Here is a 25,277-nt window from a genome sequence, read left to right on the forward strand (position 1 = left end):
TGTACTGATGTAGTAAGACTGTAGGGACTGATCGGGGGACTGATGGACATTGTTTTGATGCCTATCGCTCATAGCGCGAACCCCCCTCAGAACCGCTCGTTGGAAGAAAATTCCTTCAGTTATTTCACATATGAATAGGGACTACATTGTTAAAGTGACCTTTACTTAAGGGTAATTCCTGGGACAACTGGCAGTAAATTTATCAATCCTAGATCGGCGGCAATCACCCCTGCCTGTTTCGTAGAAAAGGGTGCCGGAATACTTTGCGGTTGTTGCGTTCGCTACGTTCGTTCGCCATTAACGTTGAATTTTCTGCACCAAGAAACGTAAACAGCCAAACTATAGACAAAACAAAACAGTACTGCAAAGTTTCCAAAAGAACATTAGCATAAAGCCCCATTTGATCCAGTCAGTCTACGATCGGGACGTAAAACGCACAACTGAGTCTCATCGAATTAACATCATGGAGTACGGGAGCACCATTGTATGAGCAGCTGCCGCGCTTGACTTGCTTTGCTCTCAAAACAATCGCTATCATCCTAAACCATCTCACGCTTCACCGGGGTTACTTCTGCGTTCAGTTCACTCTATCTTTGCTTGTTTCGGTTGCAACCTCCAATTCCCCACCCGGGGATCACCAAGGTTGTAGTGTTAAAGGAGCTTCGCCAACGTAAAAGCAGAAACATTTGCGGTACGTGATGCAAATGTAAATGCGGCGCAGCGCGTTTCAAACTCACTTACCCGAAGCTTCATAGGTCATCCACAATGCTACAAGCAAAGAGAAGAACATTTGGCCTTTGAGTTCTGTTCTAAAATTACAACTACATTTAGCTACAAAGCGTTTGAGGTTGGAAACAGGAGACTCAATGTTGATTTCTTTTGCTGACAGATGAAATGTGACATGTCTTCCCCGCTATTACCAGAACCAATAAACGAAGCTAATAAAGACACTCTCCAGAGGTAGCCAATCGTTTGCCCTGTGCATAAATTAGGTGACATGTAGCATACGCTGCGACTGTCAATCAAGAGGTACACGGAAAGGGCTTCCCCGAGTGGTCAGTTTTCTTGTTTGGATCGCCAGAGCTGTTTTCATTGGTTGGCGGCGACTCTCTTTTATCGCTGGTTTCTTGTTGAATTTACGAAACAATGAAAACAAAAACATCACTGCCGTGACTGCCCTCTTACGATTCGTGATTTCTGTGTACGAACAGTACGTACAAGAACTGTGTACTTAGACTAAATACTGGCTCTTTGTGAAGGAATCGCTATATACACTGTGCTCAGTACTTTTACTTGTTATAAATTAGTAAAGAAATATTTACAGTTCTTCGAAACAGTGTTGCTAGAAATGAAAGAATTACGAGCGAAAATGTGTCTCCTAATATACGTATGCAATTTCCGTTTAAAACAATTCGTCCGTAGCTTACGGAGGTTTTGTTTATGTTTTTCAATGAAATGCCAAGGCCAGCCCTAAAACTTAAAGTTATTGGCGATGAATTATTTATGGAACATGTTTCTAATGGCTTACCTGCAATTATTTTTTAACTTGTTTTTCGTTTTACCGTAGAGAATACTTAACTTCAAAGCTTGAATTTCCGCCACACGTTATAACGTCGTGGTCCATTTTACACCAACAATCTTAATCATGAATCAATGTCAGTTTAAAATCACTTTTTTTAAAATTCACAGAATTAGCTGATTAATTCTTTCTCTGTGGCAAAATATTTTCTATTGCTTTCGGTGCTAGGAGAAGGGTGGAGGGCGGTTTTATTATTTTCTTTGCTAACTGAACTGTTAGAAGTGAAAGTAGTTTGTTTACTGTACTGTCAATCTTGTTGGTGGTATTTTGTTTGCTTGTAGCAGTTCCTTGACAAATGCAAAATATTTTGAAGAGTTTTATGGATTTTAATTTTAATTTGACGCACACGTAACTTGAATCAATGGACTACTAGTTTTCCCCGTTTCATGGATACAAAGAATTATGGTAAAATAATAAAATGCGACTCCGAGATTTATTTTTTCTCAAAATTTGAGAATCCGAGAGTTGTAAATCTTTACATGCTAGCGGCCGGTCACTTCCTAGATAACTGCTAGTAGGATTAGTAGCAAACGTTCCTTTGTAATTGATTTATACATGATATATTTGCAATACAGTTTTCGTTGCCCCTTTTCTTGTCTAAAAAATGGTTGTTACCTTAAGTCTAACTCAACTTAACAACATGAAATATTGAAACCGCCTTGTTGATGCGATATCGAAATCAAACAAGCCATTGAATAAGAACTATTAGCTTTATACTATTAACCCCAATCTTCCAAAAGCAGCTTAAAAACTGTTCTAATCGGATCGTGTAATATGGAGTTTAAAATCGTGTTCATTTAAGCATTAAGTTAAGATGTTGATTGAGGTCGAATGCGTATCAGCATGGCTTAAAGAGTTTTTACTCCACTCGGGAAGTTTACGGACTCCACCATCATCCGGTTTAAATGGAGAATCTGCGCTGAGTGCGTGCATAATTCAGCACAGAATAATGCAGCTCTTTAGCATAGAACCAAGTCGGTGAAAGTGGTCTGTTTTTCGGTCGACACCAATTTATTTCGGTATTCGCACATGAGTTCATGGTGCATGTAATGTCCAACAGACAGACTGGTAAAGTGAAATAAACTAACACCTTTTCTCACTTTTAAGCGAATATATCAGCGACTGGGCTCCTGTCAGCGAGTCATCAGTCTTTGAGCCAGTGGTCGAGGACAACAGTTTTCCGGAGCCGCAAATTAGTTTATCCTTGGTAAGCCATGAATACCAACTTAAGTGTTTTCTTGGCAATAAAGTATAAACACGTCCAAAGATCACGTCAACAATAAAGAGTAGATACCGTGAATTTCACGGATGAAAACAACAGGAAAGCAAACAAAGCGATGGGTATTATCATATGATTAACCGCGTAATCCCTTTTGAAACCAGATGAACACGAGGCAGGCATGTTTTAAAGTAATGTCTTCTGTCTATCAGTATGGCCATGGAATTTGTTTCTTTCGTTTCAATTTTAGACAGATCAGGAGTCAAAGCTCTTTTATTTCAATCATTAAATGCTTTATGTCGGGATTCAAGTTTTCTGCGTGAATTTCTACAATGTTGCATCGCGATGACACATCATTTAGCGCGGCCACTCCCACGAAGCCTTATCACCAAACGGAAACTACCATCACCAAGGTGTTGAGCGAAACGGAAACAGTAAAGGTATTCTAGTCACGTTCTTCATCGTAAAGCCGGAAACACGTCACGAACTTACATTTGTTTGTGGGGTGAATAGATCATACCATATCAAAGTTTTATTTGTCCTTTTTATCATGGAGAGAATCAATGCACGGAGAAACGACTTCTCGTTGATTTTGTATTCTGAATATTACACATTCAGTTATCGTTTAACAGAGTTTTGGCGAATAAAGCTCTCTTCTGTCGAATCCTTGGGGTCCAATCACCTCTTCAATTTTAAAAAATATGCGATACACAATAACATGCGCTACCGCAATGTATTCAAATTTTCGACGGGGTTGCTTGGGGATGGGGGTTGCGTATCGAAAAATTCGGACGTTGACTTGGTTATAAAACATTACTGAAAACAATATGTTATAAATGCATACAGTGCGTCAGTAGTGCAATCAGACCTGAGCATCTGATGTAACACGTGTTGTATGATACTCTGATCATAGCAATGCAAAATGCGTACTAAGAATTATTATTTATATTATTTTTATTATCATTATCTTTATTATTAGTAGTAGTATTATTATTATTATTATGACGCAAAATTGAAGCTTTAGGTAAATATTTGCTCTGTTCTGAGATCCGTTTCTTTTCAAAATCTCACTTCAAACACTAATTGGGATATTTATGTTGACAGTATGTTTTTTTTGTGGATGTCGTAGCTACGTCACCACCTTGTTTCTCCTTATAGGGGACGGGAATAAAATGAAAATCAGCGATGGGAGAATTCTATTCCAGTTGGAGATGTGGGCTAAAAAGGTCAGTATATTGGGTTTACTTGCAAAAGCTATAATGGTTTATTAAAACCTCTTTTATGAAATGCCTACGACCAGTGCTTTCAGTTTGGCAGTTTGGAGAGATGGAGAGACCAAGGGTAAAGGACGCACTGATACCAGGACTGATAGGAACGAGCACGTTAGGCTAGTCAGGCCGGCCACAGCAAAACTTTTCTCCGACTTCGAATCGACCACATCAGCAGTTTTAGTGGCCTTCTCTTGGACTTCAAATGCGCAAATGGATCGAGCACGTGGATAAGCTGTGACTTTCGATCGGTTTATGGGCGTGTTTTTGGAAAGGTTTGCTTGATGCTTTACTCCTTGTTCGACAATCGATAAGCCGGAAAAATTGTACTGCTTGCAGCAATCGAACGTGCGTTGTATTTTTAAGGAGAATGAGGAGGAGATATTGTTTGGGTGCGAGGAGCCGTGAGACTGCACTCAGGGTTCTCAGGACCACCACCACTTTCATATAAACGTTATTTATCGGGGCTCCATTGTTTTTTTTGTTTTTTAAAAATCCAGGACTCCCAATATAAGACCCCCCTGAGGCTACAAGTACAAAATGAACGCTTGAAACTGACAATTCAAACGATGCTTATAACTAAACCGAAGACGTTTTGGGAATTCATGTACTGGCAGGATGTGACGGGCTTCCAAAAACAATACACTCAAAACTTCCTACAAAATAACCTTTTCATGATATGTTAATTTGTTACCCGATATAGTTTCAGTTATGCAAACAATTGTTCTAGAAAATTCTCGTGACTCAGCAAGTGGAGCGTCATGCAGAAAGAAACTCTAAAAAGTTCAATTTAACTACTGCTTATTAAGCAGTTAAAACAACAAAGGTCTAAAAAGTTGTCAATATCAGATTTGTTCATTTTAAAATGGGTGAATGGCACAAATCACGTTTGAGACCATCGACTCGGCTGCTGCAAATGTTTCAGTTGACAGTGAAGTTTACAGCGGTTTTTTTTTAACAGCTGAATATTTAGTCTTGACAATAAAACATTTTTGTATTCCTACAGTTTTCCTCAGTGCGGTCACGTATAACTTCAGGTAAGCCAAGATATCAGTAACCTTTATATTAATACATGATCTATGAGAGTTGGATTGCGAACGTTTTTGTTTTAGTTCATGACGTTCGACCGTGGTGTCGGTGGGTGACCTACTAGTCTTTTTGCGGTGATATCAAAAATTGGTCATGCGAAAGACTTCCGTCTACTTTGAAGCCCGAAACTCTTGCACGCGGGCCATCTATTCTCGGGCGCGGGATCTATTTATTCTGTCTTAGGTTCGCGTCTGTGTTTCCATAAATCAAGTTTGTAGATAGATGTACGCCTTCGCCGGAACATAGTAACTATGGCCGAAATGGACTGAAAGAAGAATGATTCGTAGAAAAAGGCTGCTAACAAATATTTCCTATTCTTGACTGAATACGTATACATGTACTTAAAGGGATTATCACGCCCACTACTATGGTTTTAAGCTGGTTTAGCCGGCAACCATGCTTTATAGACTAAACGCTGAGATGGTAACCGCAAAGCACAAGAATGTTACTTAGTGGACACCAGCACTCTTGAGGTTTCAGGTGGGATTAGGCAGATAGTCACGTTTTATAGTTCAGTCCTAGCTTACGCTGTCTTTCTGTTCAGTTTAGTTGTTCGCATCTATACATTTTGCTGATCAGATCCACCAGGATCCGTTTCCTTTGTATTGGCCCTTTCTAAAGTTAAAAGTGTTCACATTTTACACCAACAAATAAGCACGTGTGCACTCGAAGAGCATGATGCGGCGTGCTTCCACTGATACCAAGAACGGAAAAACAGCAATACCATTAACTTTTAAGCAAGAAAAAACGGAAACCCTTTATCGTCATAGTAGTGCTAGAAAAAAAACAGAACTCTTCCTTGGTCTTCCTTCACGGAAAACGTTTACCTCCGAATTGCGTGTCTTCTGTCTTAATACAGCCACCTCACAAACCTGTTGCGGTTAATCGTGCGTCACGAAAAGACTCATGGCTGACGCTTCTTGTTTAGTGAACTGTCACTGTCAAGGTTTTGTAGTGACGCTGCCTCCCATCAAAGAACACATGCTCTGAGCCAGTTTACACTGGCAACTATTTTAATAGGCTAGTTTCGAATTACGCTATACTGATCCTAAACAAAGGAGTGAAGTCGAGGTTGAGGGGTATCAAAACAAAAGAAAATTCAAATTTTTCCCCTGAACCTCGACTTTATTTCTTTGTTTGTGATCAGTGGAGCGTAATTTGAAACTAGCCTATTATGTCGTTATTGCACACCAAGCATTATCAAATATTAGAGGGGGGAGAGACAGGAGGGTAAATCTCCCTCCTTCCTACTTTTTGCGCCAATTTCTCCCTCCTCCCTACTATTTGAGCTAAAATCTCTCCCTCCTCCCTATTTTTAGCCAAAATTTCTCCCTCCCTTATTTTTTGGCCATTTCTCCCTCCTCCCTATTCTGTACCTCCCCCCTAATATTACAAGCGGCCTGTTGGCGGTCTTTTTTGAAACAATTAAAGGAATACGATGAGTGTCATTTTTGTTGTTTTGTGTCATTTTAGAATTTCGTATTCAACAATGGAAACGAAAAAGTAAACGTGCAAATATGCTGTGCGCAGCTGGGGTCACGTGGCTTACCTTTCTGTAAAAGCATGGGATACGAATTATAGAATGTACCCTAAAAGCTCTATAAAGCCCCCCTTTTCCCCTGCCCCAGATTATGGTCAATCACGACAACTGATAAACAAGGCAACTTTTATACTGTTTTGTATACCAAAGAGCACTATAACGTTAAAAATCCACTTTATTCCTTCTCAATGTACACCAACTGAAATGATACGAAATCTTAGCCCTCGCCGTTTTTAATAAGCCCTTCTTAACCCACCCGCCCTTCAAACGGTGTTAAAAAGAAATAAGTCTCTCTACCCCCCCCCCCCCTTGAATTCAGAAAAAAGGGAGAGCAAGACTGTTCCTCAGATAGGAACTTCCCTGAATTATGAACACGAAGTTGACAGGGTAAATAAATCGCCGTTTTAGATTTACCTATCGTTGGGGTAACTACGCATTAAAAAATCCCCTTTTCAACACTTAAACCATTATCAAGTCTCGTGCTAATTGCCATCCTTACTAATTTCATAGTGTTGTTATCAGGAGGCGCGTTAGTCCTTGGTGTTCTCCACGTATAAGGCTCACAAAATGCTTACACGAAATGGAAACAAATGTAACCTTTGTAATTTTATGCAAAATAGAATATTTCTTAATTACAAACAAATGGTAACCTATGCTCCTTTTATTGTTTTCCTTACAATACATAAACTTCTATATAATCATCCAAGTGCTCGATCTTATGTTAATAGTATCATACAAAACAATAAAGTATACTTATTTCTGTGTTCTTTGCACGTCATCAAATGTTTTAAACTTTATGTATCTGTTACTCTTGTATACTTTATGGTAAAAATATATAGGAATGTACCTTTCTCGCCTTACGACGAATTACTTTAATACTATGACAAATGGCAAATTAATGTCCGATTGGACAAATATTTTAATGACAACAGTCACTATAAATAGATTAATCCTATACTTTTCATTCAGTTAAAACGATAATTCACACAAATTTTAAGATATGTGGGCATTTGATGCCCAGGCACTTGTGATGATGATCTTGAACATTCAACACCTGGGGTCAATTCAATAAAACATTTACGAGTGTAGTTCACAATTGTAGCTATTGTTTTAGAGGTTGAAAACAAAAGTCACACTTGGAAATTACACCTGGAAAATTTTTTTGGAAGAAGACCCATGTACTTCACTCCAGATTATAGTGGAATATATTCGGATGAATAACGCAATTAATTAATATCAAAACAGAAATCAGCTTTCTTTTGTATAATTTAAACGATTCTATTTACTCCAGTTTGGAGGAACTACCGGGAAGTTTCATATTCTCTTTGCCCAATCAAATAGCAAGAAAGTTAGCAACATGACGTAATCGACAAAACGCCATGTTGCTTAGACTTCCTTGACAAAAGCCACGGGCTCATTTCATTACAGTTGTTCCCCGACTAGAATCTTGAATCGGATTCGAAATGTATACATTTAGTGTCTATTGAAGACCAAGAATGAACGCAAAAAAAAATCACATGCAATATATTACAAACATGTCATACATGCAGAACAAAAAACCCACCAAAACCACTCTCATGATGGCTTTGTCGAGTTTGATATTCTTATCATGTTTTGTTATATATAATGTTATATATATTCCTGATGTAGATTTATAACCTACAGTAGCACTCTTTGAGCAACATGCATAGCTGAATCATGCGAGTGTCAGTTATACTGTAAATTTGTTTCATCCATATCTCTTTGCAGGAGAAAATTGAATGCTGGGTCTATGGTACGTACGTCTCTCAAAATGATCAAGGAAATAAACGGCAAAAGATCTATTTCCTGTTTTAATTTTTGGTTCTAAAAGTAGTTTGACTCTACAGTAACCTTACGTTAATTTTCTGCAGTCCTCTTACATCTTTATCCAAGGAAACCGGAGCTACTCCATAAATTGGATAACTCTACAGTTTCAGAGCAAAGACGGAAATAATTTTTCCTTCTCGGTCAAGGTAAGTGATGGAAGCTGCTGTTACTTCATACTATCGTTTCCTTGCCAGGTGATACTGAAGCTTCATGCTGAGAGTCTACCAATTCACAGTTAACATTCCGTTTCCCTTTGTGTTTGAGAATGTTATGTGAATGCCTTCTTCGCCTATGTTTACCTCTCTCTTTCCTCTGTTCACTGCGTCTGCTACCCTGCAGTGCTATCAACGCATCCCCTCTGTGTGTTGTTCCATGTTTTAAACGTTGATGGGTATTTCTCCTGTTTAAGTAACTATCTGTACTGTAAGGTTTGTGCGGTTCATCAGCTGGTAGTCGCCTGTTTGGAGGAGGTCTGGTCATAACCTCAAATGAATTAACGTAAATGGAGTTTTCCCCTAAGGATCTACTCCGAGTACGGAGAGATAAGATGGTGGTCCCTCTAACGGGAGATCCAGAGGTTGTCCTAACAGGACCGCCATTCACCAGGTCTTTCGGTGATGTCTCTTGTATTAATCCAAGTGAGGATGTCCTCTTTCTTGAACCTGTTGAGGCTCGAACAAGTTCTGGCAATTCTGCTTGTATTCTTGATGTTGAGCACGTGGGGTGATGAACTTTAAAAGGAATGACCCTACTGACAACCGCTTTGTGGCCATGAGAGTCAATGACATATGCTTGATGATGTTCCCCATCAGAAGAGTTCTTATCATAAGAGTTAGACGATAAGTCAGATGACCCACTGGCTGAGAGAAGTTCCATGCTGTCCACATCAGGATTGGATTGAGTGTCCCATGGAGGACTACCACCTCCGAGGTGAATAACCCCACTAGGGGTACTACAGGTGGTAGATGGAGGAGCTTGCGCTACAGGATCTTGATCGTGATTCACAGTCTGACAACTCGACTGAACAGGCTGGACGTGAACCTCAGTTTGTCGACCAGCAGTAAATTGTTGACTGCTTGAAGACTCGGGAGAAGACAAAGAGTACTGAGACTCTGCCAGGGATGGATTCTGTGACGAGTAAGGAGGAGGCAAGTCTGTGGGGTCAAACACTGGTGGTGGTACTATACATGAAGACATGCCATAATCTTGAAAGTTTTCAACTGAATGATATACTGGAGGTGCGTATGGTGGCAGCATGGTCAGATCTGTGGGGTATGGTGCCCAGGTGTAGCGCTCTTGGTTTCTATGATGAGACCTTCTGGAGCTGTTACGGCTACAAAGCCCCTAAAAGAGAAATCAATAAAGAAAAAAGAATTACATGAGCTTTAGTGTACCATTCACTTTCAAAATAAGTCCCACCCCTGGAAATAAGCCCCCAAAGTTTAGACCCATTTCTCTTCAATAGTAACTTTTCCCAAAATACAATATTATAGCCTTGCATTTAGATTAAGGACTTAACAAATGAGAAAATTTCTTCTGGTTATAAGCTCCATAATCCCATTGCATTTTTAGTGTACATTAAGTAGTGATTCGTTTGTTTCATGTCAGTATGTGTACGGAGTTTTACCATGCAGTACTGTGATAATTATAAAGCAAAACATTTTCATGAAAAAAATAAACAATCCTACACAACCACTTTGAAAAGTAAAAATCCATTCCCTGACAAATCCCCTGACAGCAAGCTCCTACCCACAAAATTAGCTCACCAAAACAATCTTAGGAGAAAAAATAAGCCCATGATGACTGTACCATAATTTATGATAAATGAGCCTCGAGCTAACATTCATTTAGTGTGCTTATTATATGTTCGGGTTTATGCATATTTAGAACAAATGTACAACTATACCTCATTGCAAAACTCTCTTAACATAACAATATTAAATGCAAAACAAGTTCTACAGTAAAAAATTAAAGGGAATGTTTTTCAAATAAATGTTTGCACACCTGGGTGCTACTCTGAACATTGTGTAGATTAGACTTAATGTGTACATGTATGCTAGAAACTTTGCAAGTACCTGATGTCTGCTTGTTTCACGTGCCACTGCAGTACATCCCAGTATGGTTGCAACAAAACACAGCAAGCTCCCAAAGATAGTTAGAACACAAAGTCCATACATTAAACCTGTGAGCAAGCCTGTTATAATACTACAGTCATGCACGTCTTCAAACTCTATGACGCCCACACTCTGTCTGCATGCCATAATCGAGTCACAGCACTTGCACGACTGTCCCGAGATGTCATTTTCACACATAACAAGTGACTTCAACAGGCCGCCGGCATCTCCTGTTAGAATTGTGCCAATCATCTGCAGGACCACGCATACTGCTGAGAAGAACGTGAACAAACTCATCTGCAACAGCAACAAAACGCCAATTAAAAAATGTCAAGGACAAAGTTCAATTTACGTGATGCTTTAATTTAGAATGACTGAAGGCTGTGAACTACATCAAATTAAAGACTAATTTGTACACCTTCAGAGAACGTAGGGCCATGGACCATCTTGCCATTCGCAAGCCCCGGGGCTATGAGGGAAGGTTTGGGCAATCTCCCATCAAATACAAATAACCTGTTACTGCAGAAACCAAAATTATTCTGTAATTTTAACTTATATTGAGTGTCCTTTGTTTTATTTTACCGGAGATACACTAGCATGTGCATTCAAAAGAAGCTACTCTAAAATCAGAAGTGACATTAAGTAACGTATAAGAGAAGTCACTGACTTCGCTAAAGGGAAAAAGCAAACGAGACAACTGTGAGTATGATGGAAAGACATAAAACCCACAAGGTCTCTACTTCAAAACAACACCAGTTATATTCAGACAAGACCGCTGTAATGCAATAGAAAGGGTACTTATAATATTCTAGCCTGAATCTTTCTCAATGCATTTGATTGCATTTGGTTTTGAAGGTAACATTGAACATCAGAAATTATATAGTATTACATGTACAACACACATCTGAGCAACTTGTAACTTTAAAAAAAGAGTCACAGCTTCCCCTATACCTCTGTTACTCTTTTGCCACCCTTCTTACTTAAAAATAAATATATCATTGTGCTTCTTTAAAACACAACAGGGCAATTTATCATTTCAGGAGTCTGGAGTCTGAGGATTATTAACTGCCCTGCGCAGTTCTTTCTCTGCATGTTGTTTATTTTCTTTATTTTTTTGTTTTTTTAGTTTTGTTGTTGACCTGTCCCAAACTTCCACTTGGCCAGGCTTCAGGTCACGCAATGTTTAGAAGCTACAAATCAGTTACAAATGGGAAATTTTCTTATACTTTGGTCTTAACAAAGAATGTTTTGTGTGAAATATTCGATTTTGAAGCATTTGAATCAAAGAAAATACTAAAATTTCATGCTATAAAAGAAAAATATGCTTTAGCGGGACAGAATTTCCATTTATTTACACACCATTACATTTGAGAACTGTGGAATGTGCTGGCATTGCAAGTTTCACTTTCATTGACGATCGGCCAGATTCATGCATTGTTTTGAAAGTTTTAAACCTGCTACAAATGGAAATTAAACAAATCCTTTGATCTTAACCTAGCATGTTAAGTGTGAAATGTTCGATTTTTTTAGAGTTATCAGTGTATTTTTGAAGCTGTGTCATCTAGAGGATTTCAAAAATCTGAAGGAAAACCACTGAGACAAACATGCCCTGACTTGTAAGGTTTACGTCACTGGTAAATTAATCCCCTGGGGAATTCCCATTCATCTAAAACCAGCTCTAGTGTTCTTCTCAAATTTAATATAATTATTTGCTTCAGTATTCCATTTTTGGAGCGAGTTCTTCAATGTCTAGACAGGAATTTCGATACAACACTGGATGCTGATTTAAAAGATTATTTGGCTTTACGGATCAGGATTGTGGGAATTAAATTTGACCAGCATTAGCATATAACATGGAACTAGTCAACCATGGAATGTCACACAAGGTGTTTTCTTACCATTTTGTTTGTCAGTCGTAACATTGTTTCATGCGGATAATGGGGATTGGGGAGGGGTGCATATTTTATTCCCCCCTACTTGGCTCCCCTAGGGTGGTCACGTGACCAGCAGAGTGTTAAGCTCTAAGAGCTTCCTGTTATAATTTCAAGAAACTGCAGGCATCTTACTCTAACAGTACCATGTCTCAAGTGTAAGGTATTGGAAGTTAAACTCATCACAAAAAGCATGGGAACTCGGGGTTTCAGATGCAATATGCAGGCCCTGCAAATCCCCCATGGGCTACCCCACAGGTCACATACTGCCAAAGGGAAAGACCGCTGGCCACATTGCTTTGAGTTTAGCCACATAAAAATGGTATCACTAAAAATTAGGACAAGTTTACACTTTGATAAAAGTTAATAACAAAAATATTTTTATTAACTTGTAACCCTGGTACTTAAAATGGGCTATCACTGATTGAGTGTGATTGCTTGCAAACTGTATTTATAAACAGGATTAAAAAAAGTATCACATATTGTATAGAAAATACATAAACAATTTTTTTAAAACTGGTTTACATATTTGCTAAGTTGGTTGCAGAAAACCATTATTTCATGCTTCTCTTAAAGAGGTCTAAGTGCATAGTTCCTTAGGAAGATTGTTCCATGGAAAAGCACCAATGCTTCAGGTAGTCACATCTTGGTTTCAGTACAGACAACTTTTGTGTGGCGTTGCAAAGATCATAATTAGACAGATTTTTTGGAGTGAGCATGATACAGAGATAAACTCGGGGGCTTAATACACTTATATAATAAATTTGCCTTTTGCTCACTTGATTGCAATAAAAAGTTTGTTTTAGGCCATATTTTTAGGCTAACTAATATAAATATTAGTAGCAGCCAACTTCTCCTTCATGCGTTAGTTTCAACCTTGAACAATAAATATGCAGTACAGCAATCACAAATCAAAGTCTCTTCGAGATATCGACGTTTTTGCATGAAGTATGAGTCGAACGTTTATCCTGTGCATTGTTCTTCGAACTTATCATTACAGTTTCTTTGTAGTTTAGTTTAACAATTTCCTATCTTCGCGGAGGAAATGCAGCCATATAATTTTGTCAAAAATGGCTCGTCCGCGCCGGGTATTTATACACATATTCCTTAACATTACACAAATAAACAGTGCAAATTTCACCGAGATCTGACAATTCTATACTTTAAAATTGCAAGGACCTTTCGAGGCAGTCGATTACGGCAGCGAAATTAGCATGTGAAACAGCAAAATATGCGTTCGACGCTTTGTTTTTGCGATGCCATATTTGAATTGTTATGGGTAGACCGCTGTTCAATGTGTTCAAGGCCGTATCGTTACGATTGCTCCACGAAAAAGCACGAAAAAAAATACGGATATTTCCGACTACTGTCGGAGAAAACATTGCGCATATAATTGCGGCGTATTACAAATCGTTACACTCAAGCTGCGTTTTGTCTAGGCTCTGCGAGAGTCGGATATCAAGACCCAGGATTAAACAAAAGCCATATATACAGTGAATGCTTTCGAATTATATTTGAAGGTGAAATACGAAAGAATTTTGCTGTCTTTGACTGAAATTCCACTTGAACTGCGTAGATACGATCGCATGTTGTAAAGCCGATTCATGCAACTTTGCTATCAACACTCCAGGAAAATGTCCACTTTTGAAATTGTGGAAAACAATACCGTGACGTAACAACATGGCGGTTGTCAATTCTTCCCGAGTGGACTCCACTAGAATTTTATATTTGCCTTTTTTCAAGTTTTCCCGTGGTGCGTTTCCTGTCAGATGGTAACACAACACAAAGAAAGCATTGAAGAAGCGTTATGCGTGACAATTGTGTAAAATCACGGCGGATTGTGCGCGGAGGTTAGAATTTACTTTCGATGCGTATGTTTGTTTTGGTTGTCTTTCGGGTCGTTTCTTCAGCTTTAATCCAGTGTATCTCTTGTGAAAAATTTTCTGAGCCTTGAAAAAATTCAGGGATGTTCTACAGTTATTCTAGTTGCTCTGTGCAAAATCTGAGCGGTGGGCCGCAATTTGGGTGGATGGGCCGCGATTTTTGCTGGAAGCCATCGTCTACGCAAAGTGAAACTGCTTACAACTAATCTGTTTGGGCTTCTTTTCGTTCGCTTCAGTCGCTTTGATGGATAATTGACATCAAAGAACATCTTAAATATATATCCAGGATTGCCACAGATTATCTACTGGACGTGTTTAAAGACACAACAAGGTCAACAAGGACAACAGAATGCGAGCATTGTTTTATTTCTGGTTTCTTTGGACCGAAGGTCGACGCGCGGCTGAAAAGCGCAAAAGTACATTGAAATGTATTAAAAGGAAGGGTATCTGGCAAAAGAAATCAAGCACGGACTCGCCTGAAGCGAAGGAAATTATTTTCTCGATTATATTCAATTTCTTGATAACCTGGAGTTAGAAAAACATGGAAGGAATGAGAACCCTGGCGAGCTGCGTGTTTGCGCCATGCCAGAAACACTTATGAAACATGATAAAAACACGGTAATTTACCATGGGAAGGAGACTTCAGTCAATGTATGTTCCTGCATTTCAGTGTAGTCAACTTAATTCTAACCAGCTAGGAGTTCTGACGGTCTTGTTGTTATGTTTATAAGAAGCTCAAAATGCCATGATGTTTTCAAATGATTGAGCTAGCCTTCGAGTTGAGGTCATCGGTCTAATTGATTTCCTGGCCAGCTATTTTGCGAGACACCTTTTGACGCCTATTTGTTGATGCAATATACCGGTATGTTAGAAAGGTTTGTTGTGACTCATTTTTATTGCAAGATAAAACTCAGTACAGCTCACTTTATGTTTTCACTACAAGACCAGTATATTATGAGCTGCGCGAAGGATTTTTCTTTTCTAATATTTTATTGTGTTGCCAAGCCAGGCTGTTTGATTTGCAGCAATGTAATGCCACTGTAATGTGTCGCTTCCTTCAACGGGAGTTCTATTTTCTTGACTCAGTTGCGCCAAATATTCATGTGGCTTCTAGGAAGCTATTTACTTTTTCGTTTAATTCGTAGAAAACAAGTAATAAGTTTAACGGTCTATGCAAACCTTTGACTATCAATTTGTTAGACCGGTCAGTTCTGGCACGATACCAACTGTAAATGTTTTCATGTCAGTTTGCGACATCGCATTTAATTTTTGAATTCAAGACGCCGACAAGCTAATGCCCGGGATAATTGTGAGAGTATCTTATCTGAAAATCGGAGTTCATAGCTCCTGTTAATTTACCAAACCAAGTGCTTAGTGTGTCACTAATATGTACATAGCGCGCGACGGAAAACGTTCGTTTCCGCTTTACTCACTCTCGGCCAAGAGAGATAAACGGCATATTGTTTTTCTTTCTGCAAGCCGTGAATAAAGTTAGGCCCAGGATGCTTAAATCCTTGCATGATGTGGCGTAAACTGCGAGAGTATCCTATTTTAAAAGCGGAGTTCATAGCTTAGTTCTTTTAATTTACCAAAACCAATAGATCGCCTTTCAGACACACGTGCGTTGAGATAAGAAAGCTGACATGTCACTTTTAAAATTGTTATATAACGTTTGTAAATGTGACAAGTCACGTTTTTTCCACGAGATCACAAGTGATCACCCACAGCGGAAAGTAATCCCTTGAGAAATTAAAACAGTCCCTTGAGAAATTAAAAAAGTCCCTTGAGAGTTTACAAATATGTGGTTCCAAATTTTGTCCACTAACCCCTATTCTACGTTTTTAGCTTGTAAACAAGCAAAAACGTCAAAAAAAAGCAACTTACAAAGAAAACATTGCCTGTCATTTGTACCTAGAAATTTTCCTTTACTTTCCTTCCAACCTTGATATGAAATTCAAACTCTAAGACTAACATCTGTTAGTATAACTCTACTGGTGTTCTAATCCAAATGCTGCAATCTGATTGGCTGAGCTATCGTATACTACTTAATTAAGTGTTTCTGTCAAGGAACAATCGGCTGATAGTTGCCCCGTGGAAATTTGATGTTCTTAAAACAAATTTTAGCCTGAGATGCCAAGTTTCAAGGGCTAATATGCTAGTTTTAAGAACTGCCACTGTGTCTAATTAGCTATCTACAACAAAGCACAGCTGTGCTAAGTTTTGCATATCTGTGTGAATTTACAAGGAATTCAGCCATTGGGACTGAAAAATGTGGTCATTAAAAAGAAAAAATTGAACAACATGGATAGTGCTACTGTACAACACAAATTTTTTTTCAGGATTTAAGATGAGAAAACGATACCAATGTTAGGTACTGAATCTTAAGTTTACTGTACACATAGAGAACAGAGAAAACATCTGTGTTAAGGTTTTTTCCAAAATCAGACAACCAAAGTTGTTGTAATAACACTACTTATCATTTGATGCATTTTCTTCTTTCTTTTCATTGGCCAAGAGCCTACCATATGACCTGCAAATGATTGCCTTCAAATAATGGTCTGCTCGAGTGCATAACCGTCCAACAGTGACTTTGCTACAAATAATATTCTGCTCACGCGTAGTTGTGTCCAATAATTCTAAGAAAAATTGGCAGCTTGTTTTTCAGAGTTGTCGGAGAGTGGTTTGATTTGTCTACAAGACTCCCAAAAACAGCTGGAATTCAAAGATGGTAAAGAAAATTTTCCTTTTAATACATTCACTAGTCATATCTGAAAGAAAAAGAATTGGATGAAGACCAGCTCGTATCATCAAAGGCGAAGTTATGCTTTTCTTCTCTATTACTTAACAGTTCCCAAAGGTACCATATTTTCTCGATTAAATGCCGGACCCCGATTAAGCGCCGGCCTCGTTTAAACGCCGGGTCAAAACTGCTAATTTTTAGATAAACCCCGGGGGCATTTGATCGAGGTCCCAGCGTTTGTTCAAGGTCCAGGCATTGCCATTTATGAACTCAAAACTTTGTATACGTAACATTGACTTGTTCCCATAATGTTCCTTTATTGTATTGGTTCTGTTTGTCACAAATCTTGATTGCAACATGCCATATGCAATACTGTAAAGGACCCAGGAGCAGTTTGTTGGCGCTGGATAAAGGGAAAAATCGTCCCACCTAAACAAACTGACCCTAGATATCAGAGGATGGGTAACAATAATTCAACTTGAGAAAATGACAGAAAGTTTCACTTCATTAATAAACACCGGGCCCCGATTAAACACCCGCATCAAACAAACGCCGTATCCACCAGGCCAAGTTTGAAATAAATGCCTAATTGAGAAAATACGGTAATTGGACAAAACAAATTCATTGATCGAATGATAAAACAATAAGGAACTGGGGTTTTCGCAAAATATGGTGATTTGTCAGAGTCTCGCAGATCTTGATCTGCTTGCCACTGACAAATCACAGTATCTTGCTCAACCTCATCCAATAATTATTGTTAAATATTTACATTGTCAGTGAAAAACACAGTCTGCAATTGGTAAATTGAAAATACACAAAGAGATCGCAATTGCAAGAAATTGTTTAAAAAATTCTCAGCAAACACAGGCAACATGCAGTTGCCTGGACTAAAGTGGCTCAATTTAGTTTCATTACCGTGTGCATGCTGCTAATGCAAGCTTTTGGACTCTCATGCACAAATGCGATCAGGCAAAAATGATCAACCACAGATTTATGTTAAACATTTCAAAGGAAAACTTTATCCATGATAGCAGATTTTTAAGGGCGATAATAATGTCTTAACTTCCAAAGATTATGAGTTTGTAAATTTTTTCCAGGAGAATTGCTTCACATTCTAAGTAAAGTGTGTTAAGGTGGCTCCATAGGGTTTCTTGACCGCGCGAAGAATGGGTACGAAAGGGCGAGCTTGAAATGCCGGCAAATCAAAACAAACATGGCGGCTTCACGCGAGCGTGAAATTTTCGGCGAAAAAACACGAGACTTGCTTCCTGCCAATGAAACAACACCCGTGCTTTCCTGTGTTGAGCAGATAAAAGAGTTTACAACACCCTAAAAAGGTGTTTACAACGTCCGAGGTGCTTCTGGCTGCTTTTGTAAAGTTCGTAGGATCGAAAGCAAAAGAGAAAATAAAGAATAGTCTCCACGATTGTGAGATACTTCGAGTAGAATTTCAGAGATTCTGCTACATAAAGGATCAAGGTATGTCCTCTAACTAACCTTTGGGTTAACAGATATTCGCACAAAAACGGGGAACGCTCGTCTTTACACATCAACTTGTGTGGTTCGAATGTTCGCGCATGCTCAAATAGCGATCTTGGACAATTTCTATTCTGATGACGTAATTGTTATTCGGGCAAAAACAGAAAATTTCCCCTGGTATTTACTAGAGTTTCCTTCGGTGAAATTCCTTAAAATTTGGCATAGATGTGATACCTTTTTAACTGCCCTTTTTGCCGTTTTTTTAAAAAAATTTGTAAGCCAGTTTTTTTGCTTAGTCAAAAAAACACAAAATAACCAAAAACGCAAAAACGACCTGGACAACCCCTACTTTTTTGTTTTTAAAAGTTACTTCTCATCAGATTCAATCCATTGGGAGAATTTCAAAAATTTTCACCGAAGAAAATTAAAGAAATTTAAGATCAAAGCCATAAAAACACCAAAAAATAGGACTTTTTGAGTAGATGTAGCTCAAAAACAAAGGCCGTTATTTTAAAAAAGAATAATGCACAACATATTTTAGTCCTTGTTTTTAATATTTCGGCAGCTTTTATGTAACTAGTTTAAAAAATAACGCGAAAATGATCTCTTGATGGGTATCACTTGTGCGCGCGCCGTAATATCTCAAAACCCTATGGAGCCACCTTAAGTGACAAGATTTAAAAAAAAATTTTGAATCACAAAAAATTAGTAAAAATAAGTCACAAAATTTAGCAAAACTGAAATAGTGCAAAAACACTCTCCTGTGTGATTTTAAGGTCCAAGTAAACATTTTCCGTGTTCTAAGACAAAATTGGTCCTGAAAACTGGACAAAAAAGACCAAACAGGGAATTGATTTTTTTTTTTTTCTTACGTAAAGAGAAGGATCACATTTCAGTTACCATGGCAATGACTGGTCAGAGCTCAAGTTACGTGCGGCTACTCACTTCTGCATAATCCATACAAAAGGAGTGTTAATCAAAGAAATCGAGCTTTACATTCCCAAATATGACAGATGACAAATTATTTATGATCAAGGCGAGTTTTTAAACATAAAAAAACGGCGATCTGAACGGTATTTTGTCGCATTTTGAAGAACATGTGCTCATATCGCAAACAGACCCAAACCTGTGCAAAGCAGAATAAAAGATCATTATTTTACCTTTAGTTAATTTTTCGCTATGAATTTCGAGCTAACTGTCCAAATAACTTTGTTTGAGACTTGAAAAACCTTCTGGATCAACTTCCTCCTCAAAAACCATCTTCAACGGCTTTTAAAAGCTGTTTAAGTTCATTCGACTGATTCTGCCATGTTGTAATTTTAAAACCAACACGTGTCACGCTTGTGAAAAATTCGTCATGTAAGGCACATTCAATTGTCTTGGCCCAAAATTGCTCTGTAATTGGCTAATTATGTCAGCTTCTTGTTCTCCAAATTTGGAGAAAAATGGAAGTACATGTAAGGCAAATTTTCTAAGAATTTTCACGCTACCGGTCCAAAAGGATCGGTAAATCGCCGTGCGTGACAAGAAAGAGTTACGGTAATTTGTTCCTCAGCCAGCGGAAAACAACACTTCTTTTGGCCACTGCTTGGTTTGATTCCCTTTCTACATATTCTTTCGTCTCGTATTTAAGTGACATAATAAAATTTCACTTTTTCTTCCCTTTGTGCCATTGTGAAGTACCTTATTGTTACTTATTTTCGCGGGACTTTTAAAAATTTAAAATTTAAGACCCGCGAAAAAAGGTTCTCGCCAAAAATAACGACGCGAAATTTAATACCCTTGCATATAGTTTGTTATGACTTATCAACGTTGCCGTCAGTTTACTTCATAATTATCTTGGTACAGTTGTCAACAAGCTCTACTTTGTAACACAGGAATATGTCAAACTGTTTTAAGTTTTGTTTTGTTATATGGAAACAATTGCTGTGGAAAATTAAAATCAGTTGTGTCAATTTCAAGACTTTCTGTTTGTTAATGCAGACCAGTATTTTGACAATTTTCGCGAAATGTAGTTCCTTTAATCGTATTTTTTTGGCCAAATCGCGAAAATTAAGTCCCGCGAAATATGCCCGCTCCATTTTCGCGAAATTAAGGTCCCGCGAAAATAAGTAACAATAAGGTAGATATGATGCCAAACAAAGACTTAAAGGAGCTTAGAGAGTTGGAATCTTACATACTACTGTATGTGACCTTTCCAAAGGTCAAGATTTTGTACCAGGCTGTTCTTGGGTAATCACGTGTTAGGCTTGTGCACAGTGCCTAGCACCACACAGCAGTGAAATGTCATTCAATACGAACTTTGCTCGTAATCAAAGTCCAAAGAAATACTGACAAGAAAAGAGATCAATGATACTTGGAGGCTTGCAGCATGGCCAGACAGACTACAATTGAGAAGGGGTGTGAGTAAGAACGTCCCCTTGATATTTCGGCTAATTTCAACAATTTCAACAGCTCCAAATTTTACATGCAGGTTTGTCTACATGTGCTAAACATCGCCCTTAATGTTTTTCTGGTATTTTTCCCTTCATTTTCGAGTTATTACACATGCAGCGTATTTAGAGCTTTATGTGATAAACAATAAGCAAAAGAAACCTTTTGTTTGCCAAAACATTGAAGCCAGCGAAGATTACAAAAAAAAACAAGGTTTAAGTATCAACGTTAGGGTTAGGGTTTGAAGTTAGGCCGGTAACCCCAAGGCTTAGGGCTAGGGTTCGAGCGGCTTAACCCTAACGCAAAAGCCAACCCCAAGGCAAGCTAGGGTTAGCATTTCAAGTTAGGGTTAGGATCAGAGTCAGCCTTAACCCAAAGATCGCACTTTTCTTGCGGCAAGCTTTCACTCCAGTTTGCTTGCGGTTTGCTTTCACTGCAGCCTGCTTGTGGTTAGCTGTTTTTTGTTGTTTCGGGCAAGACTAGTATTTGAATCTGCTACCGTTACCTGTAATTTGAGGTGAAAGTGAAATAAAGATTGATTGACATGAGACTGATTGATTGAGTACGTTTGCTCTATTTGGTAGCCAGTACAGCACCTTACTTCTGTGACAAGTTCGCGGTCGATCCCATTTTAACGAGCTGGTGTTTTCACTTCATATTAGTCTCGCTTTCAGTTAAAGTGCCGCTTGCTCTCACTTCTACATCATCACACATCTACAAAATCCCGCGAAATCAAGATAAACTTCTTAGGTTTTTGTTCGCACGAATCGATTGATTTGGATGAATATTTAATGATAATAATCAATCAAAGTTTGAAAGGGTTTCCGACAACATTTCTCGCAAGCGATCACAAAAGTGAACTGGTGATAAATAATTTTTTTACGCGGCAAAAACCTCTTGAAACTATTTTTAACAGGTGCAGATTCAACCATTTTGTAGCTAAGTTGTCAAAAAGGGCCTTTTCTCGCTAAACCATCGGAATAAACACCATAAAAATAAAAGGTACATAACTTTCATGTTCAGCGAGCCGTGAACGTATCGCGACATTCCGTCTGCCACTGTACATGTCTCAACAGTCGGCTTTGTATAAAATTAATTTTTCGTAAAGATCTGTGAATCGTTTACTTTATTTCGGTTCCCAAATGCAAAACCCTTGAAATTGAAGGTCAAGTCTCGAAAAAATGTCTTTGCTGTGTAATAAAATTGAATTTGACCAAGTTTCTGTAGTCTTCTGTCGGCATAAAAATTACTGATTGTCGGTTAAACTTCAAGATCACTCGTGCGAAACGTGATTTTAAACTTTGATTGATGGAAATTTTGGAAACGTTTCCGCGGGCGATTTGATTTGAAAAATAGCGTATCATTGCGAACGGTGGTAAAATCGCAAAAATTAAGTCCTGCGAAAATAAAGATAAAGTGGAAAAAACTGAGTTACCAAATTTGCAACACTTGTCAGTTGTACGTCATGTTTTTTTGTATTGTGTGTTGTATTGTGGCACTTGTATTGAGGTACATATCGTATTGTGAGAAAATGTATCATTGCAGCCCTATTCAAGGCGGTAATATGTGGACATCAGATGTCATGTCTACAAGGTGAAGTGGACCCCAATTCTAGATGAAGTTGTAATATGCAGGAAAGACAACTGCAAGGAGGCGAAAGAATATGATCTGAATGATGTTGGTGGGTACAAAGAATCACCCAAGGAGGGGAATTTGGATTTAGCAGGGCATGTCCCTATTGAGCTCTCAAGACTGCTTGCTGGTTTTCAAGCCTCTTCAGAAACAAATTTCCTCACTGTCAAAACTTGTGGAAAACAAAAATGTGAAGCAGGTCTTGTTGTTCCTGCATGTTACCAAGCTACAACAAACCGAAAAAAGTTACTGACAAGAAGCATTCCTCGAAAAGGCGCTGCATCATGACAGGGGTGCTTATTAGGGGGTGGTGCTTATTAACTTTTTTGTGCCAAATGTGGCGCTTATTTTGAGGGCGGCACTTAATTGGGACAGCGCTTATTCCAGTAAATACGGTAGGCCCAGCTTTCATGGTATCCGCGGAGTATATTTACCAGTTGATGTGGAATACATGCAAGTGAACCCTATTTGCTTTATGGCCTGAATCTGTTGTCAAATTCTACACACTGACAATGCCACTGCAAGCAAAATAGTGTCTTCCCCATCTTTTTTTAACGAAATGTTAATAATCTTTTTGTCCCTGCTTAGTGCTAATAAATGTAAGGGTACAATTGAAATGGCAGAAATTTTTTCAAGGTAAATACCACTGTTTTTGCTCTTAAATTTACATAAAGAAAACACAACAGGATTTAATTGAAAATTCAGCTGCGGCTGTCGCCGTTGGATGAATGCACAGTCTGGTTTTGAGAAAGCTTTTGCATATTGTATAGACTAGATATAGCTTTCTTGAAAAGAAATAAACTCTTTGTTTAAATCCGAGTGTTTGATGCAAACAGGAGGCTTCCATATGTTGCCTCTAAACTTAACGAGCTTAGGGTTAGAAAATGTTTTAAAGCTGACTTTTTTGCCAGCGTTAAACGCACAAGACTCAATAGATTTCAGCTGAACTAAAAATAATCACAATTCTTGACTGAAGTCGATACGTTATCGTGTCTGGAAGGTTGAGAAAAAAGTAATCGATTTAAAGCTTAGAAGTATTTTAGCTTTAGTTGTCAGATATTTACTATAACAGGCAACAAATCTACAGAACACACTAAAAGACGGTAGAAAAAAAAACATAATTCGTTTCGCTGTCTGGGCAAACATAAGATGTCTCTTATGGAAAATGAAATGTATTTTGTCTCTCGAATTTATAAACACAAAACCAGCTAAACTTTCCATCTGATTTTTATACGAAAATATTCGGGCGATCATTTTGAAAAAATGTTCAGCTGGCTAAAACACAACCGCGAAAAGCGATGTTTGTATGTACGGCGAGTAATAAAGTGAAAGCAAATATAAGCTTAGTACGGCCAGCGCGCTTGATGCTACCGCAATACGATTCTTTATATACACAAGATGTTCAGAGTTTAAATCAATGTGGGCCCCTTTTTTACGATTAAAAGTAAGTATTATTCTTAAGACAAACTCACCGACATGACAGACGAATGCTTCCAGGCAATTATTCCTACACCTCCGCTGCAAAAAACCTGTTAAAGAACACAGATGCGACAAGTTTGTCAATTCGAATCACGCCAACACTCGCCGCAATACTCGCCACAGATTTGATACGAATTCAGTGAGGTGAAAAGAACTTACCGTGAATCCAGCCCAGTAAGGGCAAGCATTCCGTATTCTACTCGAAGAAGTGAAGGCGAAGGCTGTAAACGACAACGCAGTTAACGAAACGCCTAAGAGGATTTGAACAACACCAAATCCAAGCGTAGTTCGGCGGATTTTCAACATCTGTTGAATTCGTGTCTCGTGTGCGCTCATTTCACGAAAGTTGTAGCTTCAACGCGACATGGACGCTTTCGAGAAAGCATAGCACGAAATGAACGCAATAATTGAAGCAGCCTCGGGCAAGATTGTTCAATAACTTTCAGAATATGTCCCCACCATCTTTGTCCCAGACGATTAGCCGGAAGCCTCATTCTGATGTTCCGTCTGGTATGCGAGCTTCTCTTTACGGGGGAGGGGTGGCTGTTCATTGATAATGATTTACTGCTACACTGAAGGTTTATTCCCTCATCTTCGGTTTACCTTTTCGTTTAGTTCTTTCACTAAAATTATAAACAAGACATAGAAGAAGTCGGAATGTGTAGCTTAAGTATAAGGATTGAACGAATACTGTATTAAAAGCACCACCCCACCCTAGTTAGGATCGTGACATGTTTTGCAGTTCAGTTTCAGACACACGTCAAAGCAGGAAGGTCATAAGAGTCGATTTTCATGGACGAAAAATGTAATCATGATTTGTAATGTCTCTCGGTAGCGCTAAGTATTTCACAGAAGTTCCTGAGAACGGAAAATTCTCTCGAAAAATCGAAGGGGAGGAGATTTTTTTTCTTTCGTGTGGCCGTTGCTTGACCGAATATTTATTTTATTGAAGACCAACTGCGCTAGACTAAACACCATTGAACAATGAAAGCAGAATAAATTATTCATTATCTATTCCCCAGCCTGTTATTTTTCCTCTCTTT

General features: G+C 38.5%; 2 protein-coding genes and 2 long non-coding RNA genes across 4 annotated transcripts in view; 2 read left to right on the top strand and 2 right to left on the bottom strand.

Moving 5' to 3' along the window:
• The window catches only part of LOC144641024 (protogenin-like), a 25,790-nt gene extending 21,818 nt beyond the window's left edge, over nt 1–3,972 (bottom strand). The window contains exon 1 of the mRNA XM_078500087.1: nt 742–3,972. Within this exon, the coding sequence (XP_078356213.1) occupies nt 742–790 (49 nt within the window). The 5' untranslated portion in view covers nt 791–3,972. The remainder of the gene's footprint in view (nt 1–741) is intronic.
• LOC144641655 (uncharacterized) overlaps nt 1–6,603 on the top strand; it is a 14,785-nt gene extending 8,182 nt beyond the window's left edge. Inside the window, exon 5 of the long non-coding RNA XR_013568590.1 lies at nt 3,957–6,603. This is a non-coding gene — a long non-coding RNA (uncharacterized LOC144641655). The remainder of the gene's footprint in view (nt 1–3,956) is intronic.
• Nucleotides 6,604–7,337: 734 nt separating this feature from the next.
• LOC144641499 (uncharacterized) lies at nt 7,338–24,753 on the bottom strand. The gene is made up of 4 exons (XM_078500500.1): nt 24,394–24,753; nt 24,228–24,284; nt 10,619–10,954; nt 7,338–9,887 (listed from the first exon to the last, which is right to left on the bottom strand). The coding sequence occupies exons 1-4, from the start codon at nt 24,568–24,570 to the stop codon at nt 8,715–8,717; spliced, it is 1,743 nt and encodes a 580-aa protein (XP_078356626.1). The 5' UTR covers nt 24,571–24,753; the 3' UTR covers nt 7,338–8,714.
• LOC144644725 (uncharacterized) lies at nt 17,019–21,894 on the top strand. The gene is made up of 3 exons (XR_013569185.1): nt 17,019–18,344; nt 19,359–20,369; nt 20,813–21,894. It is a non-coding gene; the product is annotated as an uncharacterized LOC144644725 (long non-coding RNA).
• Nucleotides 24,754–25,277: the final 524 nt, after the last annotated feature.

This window comes from Oculina patagonica, chromosome 2 (assembly GCF_052425735.1).
Source record: "Oculina patagonica isolate OP01 chromosome 2, crgOcupat, whole genome shotgun sequence".
Taxonomy (NCBI): Eukaryota; Metazoa; Cnidaria; class Anthozoa; order Scleractinia; family Oculinidae; genus Oculina; species Oculina patagonica.